Source organism: Bos taurus, chromosome 24, assembly GCF_002263795.3.
Source record: "Bos taurus isolate L1 Dominette 01449 registration number 42190680 breed Hereford chromosome 24, ARS-UCD2.0, whole genome shotgun sequence".
Taxonomy (NCBI): Eukaryota; Metazoa; Chordata; class Mammalia; order Artiodactyla; family Bovidae; genus Bos; species Bos taurus.
In genome coordinates, this window is record NC_037351.1 from 39,897,435 (window position 1) to 39,910,244 (window position 12,810).

General features: G+C 41.2%; 1 protein-coding gene across 2 annotated transcripts in view; it reads left to right on the top strand.

Annotated features, from left to right (window-relative positions):
* Positions 1–12,810, top strand: part of ARHGAP28 (Rho GTPase activating protein 28) — a 139,704-nt gene that overhangs the window by 99,560 nt on the left and 27,334 nt on the right. For both annotated transcript variants that reach the window (XM_010818945.4, XM_010818947.4), the window contains exons 6-11: positions 840–929; positions 5,294–5,378; positions 7,794–7,936; positions 8,393–8,558; positions 8,657–8,748; positions 11,420–11,497. In XM_010818945.4, the coding sequence (XP_010817247.1) occupies positions 840–929; positions 5,294–5,378; positions 7,794–7,936; positions 8,393–8,558; positions 8,657–8,748; positions 11,420–11,497 (654 nt within the window). The remainder of the gene's footprint in view (positions 1–839; positions 930–5,293; positions 5,379–7,793; positions 7,937–8,392; positions 8,559–8,656; positions 8,749–11,419; positions 11,498–12,810) is intronic.

Genomic DNA, 12,810 nt, shown 5'->3' on the forward strand with positions numbered 1-12,810 from the left:
CATGTGTTTTCCTAAGTATCAAGTATATTTGATTTTGCAATGAAAGAAAAGAATATTCATGTCTTAAATTTCAGTAACACCACTGTACATTAAAGCAAAAATCTTCGGAGTTTATAAATGAAAAAGCATTTTGGTACTATTGCTACTGAATTCTAATCATTGCAAAAAAAAGTCTTAGAATATAGTAAAACAATAATAGGATTAGACAAGTTTGTGTTTGGCTGCATGTAATAGGAAAGTAGGAGCTGCTTTGTTTCACGTGGAGATGATTACAAGGGATGCTCCAGGACTGACGGGGCAGCCACGTGATGCTCTCAGCACAGACCCAACCACATCTGGCCTCCAGCATCCTCTCTGGAGCCAGACACCTGCAGACCCTGTGAAGCCTGTAGCAGCTGACCCTCCTCTTTTCAGTCAGGAAACACTTAACTTTTCTGAAAACACTCTTGGTAAAATTACACTTAAATTACACCTCATTGCCCGCATTTGTCACATGGTCACTTTTAGCTGCAAAGAAGCCCGGAAATCAAATTCTTTGGTTTAACATCTAGCTCCCTGGAACAAAACTAAGATATTGTTCAGGAAGACAGAGTTTGTGGTAGATGATAGCAGGGTCTGCTGTAGGGGCCAGGGTCTGCCAGAAGGCCTGGCCTTCCGGTGGCTCACGGTGACTATCCCTGAGGGGCTGCTGCAGTTCCCCACCGCCCACCGCCCCCCACCGCAGTCACAGCTTTGTGTATTGCCACATGTATCTACATACATACACGTGGTGGAATACACACAAACATGATAGAAAGCATTTGCCTAAATAAGAACTGTGCTCTCATTTCTCCATTTAGCCAGATGGTGCTTCTCTCAACAGTAGTACCCTGTCAGATGGGTCCCAGGATGAAGAATGGAGTTTTACTGTTCCCAGGAGTGGCTCCATGGTAAGTCATCACCTGCCCAGACAGTTGCATGTCAGGGAAAAATTGCAGGTTCAAGGCAATAAGAAGCAATTTCTGCAAACAGATGAAATGAACTTCAGCTAGCATTGTAAGGAAACCACAGCTGCCAGTGGACCCACCAACGTGGAATGATTAGGAAGAAGACAAATCAAAATACTGGGGAATGACTAGATCTCATTTTGAAAGAGGACTCCATGAATTAATGCCAATGTGATGTCCTTTATGAGGATCAAACATGGAGGAATTTGTTATTCTTTGATGTAAATATATAATCTGTAAAAACTGTTAGGTATAGTTTTATGCCAAGGCCTAGCATTATTGTAGCCGTAATGCTTTGATTAATTTTTCAGTGGGTAGGGTCTGAGGGTTATATTCCTTTCAATCGACCATCTTGTATGAATTTGATAATGTATATTTGTTCTAGCAAAACATCCAGTTCAGTATATGTTGGTGTGTGTGTGTGTACATAAATATATAGTTATATATAATATATTTATTTATTTAGGTGCATAATTTTAGCATTTTCTGTGCAGTATGGCTATTCTTTTTCTTCCTAAGATTTATGTCTTTTATGTCAATCAGAATGTAAATACTTGCCTGTGTGGGCAATATTTTTTTTTAAAGTCACTACCTTTAATTAATTAAGCCTACTTTTTCTATTAAATTAATATAAATCATATTAATTTATTTAATCTTAATTATTTTTTTCATTCATTCTTGGGTTGACTTGGACAAGTTTTTCTAGTCTCTTAGATTATAGACCTATTTCATTTATTTTTAAACTTTCTTACTTGCATTTAAGGTTAAGAAGTAATCTGAATACTTTGGCTATTCTCATGGTTTTTGGAATTTATTACTCTCACTGTCTTTAATATTTAGTTTATAATTTCAGATGTGATTCAGTATTTAATCTGCGATGTCATCGAATTGCCTTTAAATTCACATTTGGATAGATGTTGTAGTTGTTGTTTTTTAATTTCAAAGCTGATTGCATATTCATCCATGAATGTGAGTTATTTAAGTTCATCTCTGGGGAATTTGGCACAAAGTGGTTACAAGAAGTGGATTTCTCCGTTCTGATCTCAGGTGCAGAAGAGGAATATAGTAGCCATGTTTTCTGTAATGACTCCAGCACAGACAGCTTTAGTATCTAGAATTACAAAACGTGGATTCACACCATGAGAAAAAACCCAGCAACCAGTCAGGACAGTGAGGAACATATTAGTTGATAAATTTCTACTTTAAGTAAGGAACATGAGAAATATTTGGTATGGTGATTCTTCAATGTGAAGGAAATACGCCATAGTCAAAGTCTAGTCTTAAGGGAACTCACATAGCTCAGTTGATAAAGAATTTGCCTGCAATGCAGGAGACCCGGTTTCGATTCCTGGATCGGGAAAGATCCTCCTGGAGAAGAAAATGGCACCCCACTCCAGTACTCTTGCCTGGAGAATCTCATGGACAGAGGAGCCCGGCAGGCCACAGTTCATGGGATCATAAGAGTCGGCCATGATTTAGCAACCAAACCATCAAGCAGATAGAGCTAACCTACATCTTGGAATTTAAAATACTAATCCCTCAGCCTTGACTGTGATGTCCCAGTGTAATAGGATTTGGGCAGCAGGGCGAGCCCTGATGGCTGCGTGTCTTTGCCTCTCTTAAACCAGCTGAGGCCCCAATGGAAAAGTCTCATGGCTGGGATTGTAGGGAGATGGCAGGATCCATTATGGACAAGCCAGAGAAGTTTGTTTTAAGTGGGAGTGGCATATATGTTTGAAATACTTTAAAATCACTAGAAAGAAATTTTAAGATTCTAATACTAATATGTTTAATGAGTAAAGGGATGTTTTAAAAGTATGAATGAAAAAAAAAAAAACCATGAATACCAAGCACTGAGCCTTTCCCTTCAATGTGTTTCAAAACTCCTGGTCCCTTTATTGGCAGTGAGATCTTCCTTTTCATTTTCACCAAGTCATTCTCCTGCTTTAATACATAAGAAAAGAATGCTCTTCTGTTTGTTTTGTTCTGCTGTGTTTTAACCCTTATGAGTCTGAGTCTAAGCACCTTTACTTGGCTTTAACTCCTGGCAAATCAGGCTCTCCATTGATCCTCTCATGAAGCCGAAATGCTTCAGATTTCCATACCTGGAATTTATAATTCCATGCCTGGCCTGAATGCTTTGCCCACCTCCCTGCCTTTGTAAGTCCTTTTCATCATTCCTTGAGTTCCAGCACACGATCAACAACCTCTTCAAAGAGACCTTTTGGGCAGCACCTCCTTGCTTTCCATTACTCTCCAGTGAACACTTGTATTTTAGTGTAGAAATTCACTCTTAGCAGTGGACTGTGTTTTAATAATGTTCCATAAATGTTACTCTCTTCTCATTATAAATAGCTGAAGAGCAAGGGTCACAATTTAAATTTCTTCTTCCCCCGGGAAAGTCCCAGAATCATTCACATTGCAAAGAACGGGCCCTTGTTCAATACTGTAGGCTGGCTGGAGGCCATTTAAACCTAAGGAGCAGATGACACCTCCACTTTACAGATCATTAAATTGACATTTAGTTGTTTAAGCTTCCCAAGCCCAGCATGAATGTCGATTTTTCAGGAGCATTCTCTACTATAGATGAGTTACTTCAAAGTTTAATGAAGTATTTATTGCTCTGTAGGAAAACTTAAGGAAACCACTGAAAAGTGTTCCACATTGTTTTTGAAGATTTTGTTGTGGGGTAATCTTCATTCTGTGGTGTTAGTTTTTAGAGCCACCAAATATATACTTGGGCATCTGTGTTAAAATAATTGGGTATGCCTTCGCATTCTGTTTACATAATAAGATATGTCATCTCTTTGGCACAAAGTAGGGAGAAGAGAAACAAAGTTCAGCATTCGCGATTCCTTTGTGCAGTTTGTAGTGGTGGTGGTTTAGCCGCTAAGTCCTTTCTGACTTTCGTGACTCCATGGTCTGTAGGCCACCAGGATCCTCTGTCCATGGGATTTCCCAGGCAAGAACACTGGAGTGGGTTGCCATTTCCTTCTCCAGTTCACTTCATATTGCTGAATAAATATGAGAATAAAAGAAACAACACCAGGTTCTGGGGAAAAAAGAACAGACTTATGTATAAAGAGCGTATAAAGGATTCTTGATGGAGTAGCCAATTTTCACCCCCAACGTACTCATGGTTGATAACTTCCTCGTTAAAATTCATATTCATAGAAATAGTGGAATTTGTGTAAAGTTTTAACTAGTACCCACCTCAAGGAGCCTGATGGGCTATATTCCTTGGGGTTGCAAGAGTCGGATACGACTTAGCAAGTAAACCGCCACCAGCATCCAATCTGAGTAGTAATGCCAAACTCTATGAAGAAAGATACCCAGCTTCCGATAACATTCCAGGGGAGTGCAGCAGTGTGGCAGGATCACAGTGAAGAAAATAGCAAATTAATTAAGAGAGGACACAACTAGAAAACATGCTGAACCCTTTGGTAGTCATTATCCCTCTGTGTTTTGTCGTGAAGAAGTTAACGTATTAGTGTATTAACAGTAGCTGACCCTCATACAGTAGTCACTGTGCATCAGATGTTGTCCCCTGTGATTTATAGTCATTTAAAATTCATAAAAACTTGTTGAAATATGTTATTTTATCATCTTCATTTAACAGACCAGGGAGACTAATAGAAAGTTCTGTAACTTGAAGTCATGTGAAGTGGAAGAGCCAGGATTAGAATCCAGGCAGCCTGGCTCCCGCATCCCTTCTATTAACCATCTAGTTATGTCATGACTTAGGGTTTATGACCAAAATGTATGACCAGCTGCATCAAGAATAACAAGTACAGGGACTGCCTGGCAGTCCAGTAGTTGAGACTTTGTCTTCCAATGCAGGGAGTGCGGGTTCGATCCCTGATCAGGGAACTGAGATCCCATGTGCCTCTCAGTCAAAAAAATAAATAAAAACATAAAAACAGAAGCAGTGTTCTAACAAATTCAGTAAACACTTTAAAAATGGTCCACATCAAAAATTCTTTAAAAAGTCAGAATGATAACATAATCGTCAAACTATGTGATTGCAAGTTTTGTCATTTCTGCATGTTAGGAAACATACGCCAGTAAACACTTGAGGAGGCGTGGTCATTCTGACCTTGGCTTAGTTCTCTTGAGAAAACTGTGTGGGCTGTACAGGTCTGAACTGAGTGAGAAAACAGGAAAGCAGATGCCAGCCCTTCATGAAATCAAGAATTGCTTTTTGGTGAAGTAGTTCTAACGCACCGCCCAACATAAGTGAGGTTGAAGCACAGGGTAGCCTGCATTCCTGGTGAACTGCTCTGTGTCCATCTTCCCTTGGTCCACAGTCCATCCTGGAGGCCATTCCAGACGTGCCAGTTCATTCCAACGTCGCGGCAGACCCTGGACGGTCGGCGCGGAACGCTGCAAGTGGTGAGTGACACAGCCTCCTCAGCCTGTGTGTCGTTTTGCTTTTGTGCCGACGCTCACTTCGGTGAGCAGTGGGTTTCTGAAGCAAAGTATACGTGTGTTTTTCTCCCCTTTCTGATTTCCGTCACCCTGGACCTCTGCTCCCTGTACCTCCAAACACCCCATCCTGTCACACCAGTAGTCACATTGCAAGCAGAATCGTTTCCACCTTGACGACCACTGTGTCATTTAGAAACTACTCACTCAGGCAGTGCCTTTGGTTTGGGGTCTCTTTTATAGCTGGATCTGCTGAACAGCATCAAGCAGGCCGGAAAGTAGACACCTTCTAAAAATCTCTAGTTATGCTCAAGTATGTGCAGCACCAGAGACACTTGTGATGTTTCCTTACAAAATAACAGGGTGAACTTTTAATGGGGCCTCCTCCACTTGAGAGCTGGGTGCTCTCCGTGGGTTCAGAGTGGAATCTCAAATCCTCCTTGTAGGAAATAGGTCCCCTTTAGGCCACAGTTTTGTGGTTCCCCAAAGGTGCCCCTAAAGATACACGCTCCTCTCAGGCACAACAGAGCTCCATACTTGGAGTGTTTGCTTCAAAATTCAAATAAGTTGAGGTGATGAAACGTTCTAACATTGATCGATGGTTGCACAATGCTGCAAATATGCTAAAAATCACTGACTATGCTCTTCAAATAAGTAATTGTTGGGCATGTGGATTACATTTAAATAAAACCGTTATCAAAACAAATTAAAGATAATGGATTTACATAAATTATCCCACATCATTCTGTTTGCTGCCGTGTTGTTACTCAGTTCGAATCGTACCACTGAGAGGTAAAAGTCCTCTTGGAGTAGTCCAGTGATTTGGCGCATCAGCCTGTACAATCACCACTGTCCAAAGAATCTGCCCATAGATCTTTAAGAATTTAGAGTCTTGGGACTCCCTGGTGGTCCAGTGGTTAAGAATCCACCTTGCAATGCAGTGGGTGCAGGTTTGACCCCTGGTCTAGAAACTAAGATCCCACATGCCACGTGCCACAGCGACTGCACTCGCACTCCGCAATGAAAGATCCTGCATGCCACAAGTTGAGTCGACACAGCCAGATAAATATTTTAAAAAGAAGAACAAGTAGTTAGAGTCTTATCTAACAATTAACTGTTACTCTGATTTGAATGCAAGCCTCTGTATAATGTGTGAAAATTGTAATTTTGCCTTGTTACTTCCTGAATTCTTACTGTATCCATTTATTGTGTTTTAAATCAATATTATTTTTTAGAATTTTAGATCTGTTGATTTACATATTTCTCCACTAAACTTTTAATTGAGATAAACTAGGTCTTCTATTATTTCTATCTGTTGCTTCTTTTGTTCTATTTGGCTTTCTTTTAGTTACTGTTTATAGAAGGGGGTGGGCTTCCCAGGTCAGTGGTAAAGAATCTACCTGCCAATGGAGGAGATGCAGGTTCGATCCCCAGGTCAGGAAGATCCTCTGGAGAAGGAAATGGCAACCCACTCCAGTATTCTGGCTGGAAAATCCCATGGACAGAGGAGCCTAGTGGGCTGCAGTCCATGAGATTGCAAAGAGTTGGACAACGATTTAATATAGAAGAGGGTAAAGCTGATGAGTTCTTTTTTTGTCATCAAATAATTCTTTTCATGACACAGGAACAATTTTGCCAGGCAATAAAACAAGATGGCAAGCTAGACTCTCAGTCAAAAATCAGATTTAGGATTCCTCAAATGATTTCCCTTGCTTTTGGTAAGGAATCTATTGTCTTAATTTCAAACTTGAGAAAAACAGGTATAGGGGACAGGACTTGTCACCCATTCATCTTTGGAATATGCACCATCCAAGACCAGAAAACCAGGACAGAGTCACAGGAATCAGGATTAATTCACCTGAACAAATCTCAGTGAAGGGCAAACTGGATTGGAACAAATCTGAAGTGGCATAGTTCCACAGTTTGGGATAAAAACTCAAGAGGAATGAAAGTAGGCAGAACTTTTCTGTGGGACCTCCACCCTTCCTCCTTCTGCTTTAAGCTTTTGCTTCCCCAGTAGCAGCATTGAGTATGGAGAGACGTCATTGCATAAGAGTACATAGAAACATTCTGTTATGGACTTTCTAATAATCTAATAATCTTCAGTGCTTTTCATGAGACATTAACCTCTAAAATTAAAAAAAATGAGATTAAATAGGAAGTTCGCACAATGATTGTAGAAGCTTGTTCATATGGAAGTCTGATGACACTACATTAATTGTTTAACCAAGATGATTCTGAGTGAGTCTGATGCTTTTCCAGGGATGTAAACATTTCAACGTGCTTGTGGATTAACTCATCAATATTTTATGCTTATTTTACAGTCAATGGTATTGATCAATTAAATGGCATATTAAATATTCCACATCCTTTGTTCTTTAGATGATGAATATCTGGAAAAAAACATTCCGGTAGAAGCTGAAGAGCTGTCCTTTGAAGTATCATATTCAGAAAAGCTAACACAGGCTCCAAAAAGGAACAGATTTAAGAAGTTAGATTTTAAGAAAGAAGACTATGTTTTACCTGTAAGTAAAATGTGGAAATGGAGAATATAGCAATGGCATTGTCTTCAAAATGAGAGTAGGATTATTTGGCACTTACTGTGCATTTTGGATTTTTAAGGACATTTTTAATTACCTAAATTTGACATTTAAGATAGAATGGCTATTGTCTCAGCAAGCACGTGCAGTCAATTTCAATAGGGGAATTAGCTGCACTCTGTACATCACAGTTGTGATGATGATATTATAATATATTTCAGGTGACTGTTTTGTGTTTGGTTTAGTAGTTGTGATCATCAGAGGTTCTAACAGTCATATTCATGACCTTTCTATGACGCAGCATGCGCCTCAGATATCTTTTTATGTGAATAGCAAGCATGTCAGGCTGTACAGATTTGGAAGGTCCAGGTCTCCTTTGAATGAAGGTATAATAATTTTCCTTTGCCATAAAAAAATAAATATCCTCAATATGTATTTTAGAAATTTGTTGTTCAGAAAACCAGATTTGGCCTAACCAAAGCAGAAGATCTGTCTGCGGAAGACATGAAGAAAATCCGCCATCTCTCTCTGATTGAATTGACGGCCTTTTTTGATGCCTTTCGAATTCAGCTGAAAAGAAACAAAACAGAGAAAGTCAAAGGACGAGGTATTGAGACTTACTCTGACTCTAACATTTTGACACACGGGAATAAGACAGTGCTTTTCTGACTCTTTTTTTTCTCCCCCTTCTGTTTTACAATGAAGACAGTGGGATTTTTGGAGTTCCCCTCACAGTCCTGCTAGAAAATGACCGAAGGAAAGACTCTGGGGTCAAAGTTCCCCTTGTGTTACAAAAGGTGAGTTCGGTGTACATAACTGGGGAGTTCATAAAGCTCTGTGCTTGTAGTATGCTATTCAGAAACCCGCCGATGAATATTCTTAGATCTAAAGACACGAAGGCCCCTTTAGGACTCGGGTTTCTGTAACTCTCAGCTTCCCTCCTCGCATCCACGTGACATCTAAGGCGCCTGGGTGTATTTGCCTTGCTAAGAACCTCTGTTGCATTGTCCAGCCAGAAAGCATCAGGTTATGGACACAGATGCTGTCACATGGCGTCCTTCTGTTACATTTGTTCCAATATTTTTAAAATATTTGTGTGTATGTATGTGTTTGTGTGTGTGTATATGATTATTCTCTCCTGGATAAAAGATAACTACTAATTACTAATAGTCCATTTATTAATCTTACAAGTATTTGCTGAGATACATCACAGGTTGGGTGTTTTGCGATGTGTGTGTATTACTATTTAAATGAATTTTCCAGACAAAGCTAAATAAAGTCTAGAAATCAGCTTATTCTGGTGGTGTTTTCAGAGTGCCTGGGAAAGTATATATTGCGACAAAGAAGATTTCTGGTTTAGGAAGTTGTGAAAATGATGTCTGAACAATACAGTTGTCTCAGTGACCCTCACTGGCAGATGCCTCATTTGCTTTTAAGCCCCACCTTTTATAGCCGACAATTTACTGTGGTTTATTCAATAGGGATATCCAGTAGTACAAGTAAAATTCCAAGCCCTAAATACAAATCTTGTTGAATTTTAAATTCCATTTTTTGAGTGTTTTTTTTTTAACTACACTCTGTGGCATGTGGGATCTTAGTTCCCTGACGAGGGATGAAACCTGCACCCTCCGCATTGAAAGCGTGGAGTCTTAACCATTGGACCTTCAGGGAAGTCCCTTAAATTCAGTTTTTAAATGATATGTGAAAATACTGACAGAGGACACATACTTTATTCACAACAGCACTTCTCTTTCCTGTCTTCCTCAGTTTGGGTACCAATACCTCAAACTGAGCTACTCCTCCAGTCGGGTGACTGACTGGCCGCCCATAGGCGCAGGGAGGATAGCAAACGGGGTCCAGAGGATGCCAAGGCCCGCCCAGCGTGTGCATCCCCAGGGCGCCTCCCTCCACTGGGCCACATTTGATCTCTGTGTCCCGTCACATCTGACCATCACTGAGCCCCAGGAGGTCGCTACGGTCATCTCCTTTCTACTGGTGAGGCAACTGAGGCATCATAGGGTGAGATAACACGCCCAGAAACACACAGCCAGCAAGAGATAGATGCAAAGGAGAGCAAGTCCATGGTGACTCTAAGATTCCTTTCCATCCTTGGGTTGAACCATTATTGTGCCCTTTATCCTCTAGGAAGAGGACACAGTCTGAAGAAAATGCATAAAAATCTGACTGAGAAGATTCAACACACGTTTGTATTATTACGTAGGAACAGAAGCCTAGCCCACAGAAGGTGCACCGCATGCTGCCTGGTTCCTCTCATACTAACTCCTCAATAGAGGCTCATTCTGGGTACTGCTGAGGTTAGCGGTGCTCTCGTAAGACACTGGAGCTGGTGTTCTTCCACTCCTGGGGGTAGAGGCTTTTCTCAGGAAGAAGTCTCTTCTCCCTAAATACTTACATCTCTTCATACCTGCAGGAGCTGCCTTAGTTCCAGGCATCATCATTTCTCGAAGGGAAAATAGCAGAGACTCGGAATCCTGCTCTTGCTGTGTGAACATGGGCAAATCTTTACCCCTCCCATGCCTCAGTCTCTTCAGCTGTAGAATGGGGACACCACAGAATCATCATGAGGGTCACGTGCATTAATATATGTAAAGTGCTGAGAATGTTGTCTGACACGCTCTTAAGTGCACAGTGTTAGTGTTTATTATTATTTAATAGTGAAGCATCACCATTACCATGAGACAGATAAGCCTTTACAATTTCTAATTCCTTGGTCAGATTTTGAGAAGCCCTACAGTGTCTTGGGCTTCCCTGGTGGTACAGTGGAAAAGAACTCCGCTGCCTGTGCAGGTTAGATGCAACAGACATAGGCTCGATCCCTGGATCAGGAAGATCCCCTGGAGAAGGAAATGATAGCCCATTCCAGTGTTACTGCCTGGGAAAATTCCACGGACAGGGGTCGCAAAGAGTTGGACACAACTGGGCCTGCATGCATGCACGGTGTCTTAGCTAGAATAGTGTAACTAATGATAGTAATTTAGGGTCTTTTCTTACTGGTTGGTGACGCTGACTCAATGGACATGAGTTTGAGCAAGCTCTGGGAGTTGGTAATGGACAGGGAAGCCTGTTGTGGTGCAGTCCATGGGATTGCAAAGAGTCAGACACGACTGAGCAACTGAACTGGCTTACTGGTTGACCTGAAGAAAGATACAGTAATCAGATGTTAAAATATTTAAGGGGCAATGTGCTTTCGTGGTTAAGAACAGAGTTGGTGCGTCACTTTTAAGGATGACCCTGGGAAAGTGAAAAACAACCCTAAGTCTCTATTTCCTCATTTGCCAATCAGAGGCTAGTGTTGACCTCCTGGGGGCGTGTGAATGTTTAACTAGGCATTCAAGTACCCGGCATGTCTGTATGCTTGGTAATGTATCGTTTTCATCATTGTTGTTATTTTAAATGCTCATAATCATATGGAGGTATTTATTTCTGTCTTGTATCATTGCTTTCTAGTTCTTTGAGAAAGTTGAGGAATCGGGTCTGGAATCTGAAGGGATCTTTCGACTTTCAGGATGTACTGCCAAAGTCAAGGTACCAAACATTGTCTCTCTTCCTCGTTAGAGATCTCAACTAGCTGGATCAAGTTCACGCAGGCATCCTCTGTGGTTGTTGTCATCATTTCTGATTCTCTCACTTGGCACTGTAGAGCATTCCTCAACACCTATGACTAAATGTTATTCCATGATCCTGAGCTGTGCATTCTTTTAAATTAAAACAACAATAATAAAAGCAAACAACAGTAAAAGAACACATCAATTCACTCTCAGAAACTGCCACTTGTCTTGTCCCATCATTATTTTGGGGGTTAAACACTTCAGTTTTTTTTACTGAATTCTACGACAAAGTTTACTCTTTGTCGTAGAATTGACTGAGCCAGTATTAGATGACCCCTGGTATCTATTGTCAGTTGTTTTAAACTTAGAAACATTCTCTGGCTTTCCTTTTAATGGACATCCTTATAGGAATTTGTAGGAATGGCTGTAACCACTAAAATACTCCCTCAGCAGTTCTGAAACCCAGTTCCATTGAAGGTAATGTTAGCATCTACATCTAAAACCACCGTGCAGTGGGAATTCCTTTAGTTTCTTCCGTCTGTATGGAGGCTAAGTCTTCAGTTCAGCAAAGAAAAGAATTAAAGGGAAGCTTTGCTCATCAGTTGCCAGCAAGACATCCCACTTGCTCTGCCGGTACACAGATGAAGAGTCCCTCTCTGCCCTGGGTCACTCCCTGGTGGGTGGACCTGGAGACATGAGCAGTTGTCAATAATGAATCCTTGAGGAAAAAAGCCTCAGGGAGAGGGAAAAGGGAACTTGACTGTGTTCAGAACTATTAAAAGGAATTGTGTAGGGGCGGGAAAGCATCTCTTCCCTAATTCATTTTGGCACATGCTTTGGGAGATTCTATTTGTATCAGCAATTTCAGTCTTATATAGAAGTATGAGGAGATATTTTTCAAGGTGGAAACTGAGAATCAATAGGCTATATCTTTGGAAGCTCCAGAAGGCAGGTGCTGGGACCAAGTTAGGAGGAGAAGAGGGTTACAGGAGGACCTCGCTTCTCAAGGATCGAGGGTCGAGGGAGGCGAACTTGGGGGTGTCGAGCCTCAGACCAGGTGCAGGCGGGACCATCACCCTGTGCACTGTCAGCCCCAACCCTGGGGAAGGGCCTGAGGCTGAGCAGAAGGTGCCAGCAGCTGGGGAGTCATCCACCTGGAGTTTTTGCAGATGAACAGCCAGTTCTGTTTTGAAGGGAGACCTGAGTGGTGGTTCACACTTTGTCACTGCATGTCTCTGGGATGTGACTTCCTTGGGAGTAGAGATTACTAAATCCTGGCACAGGTTCGCT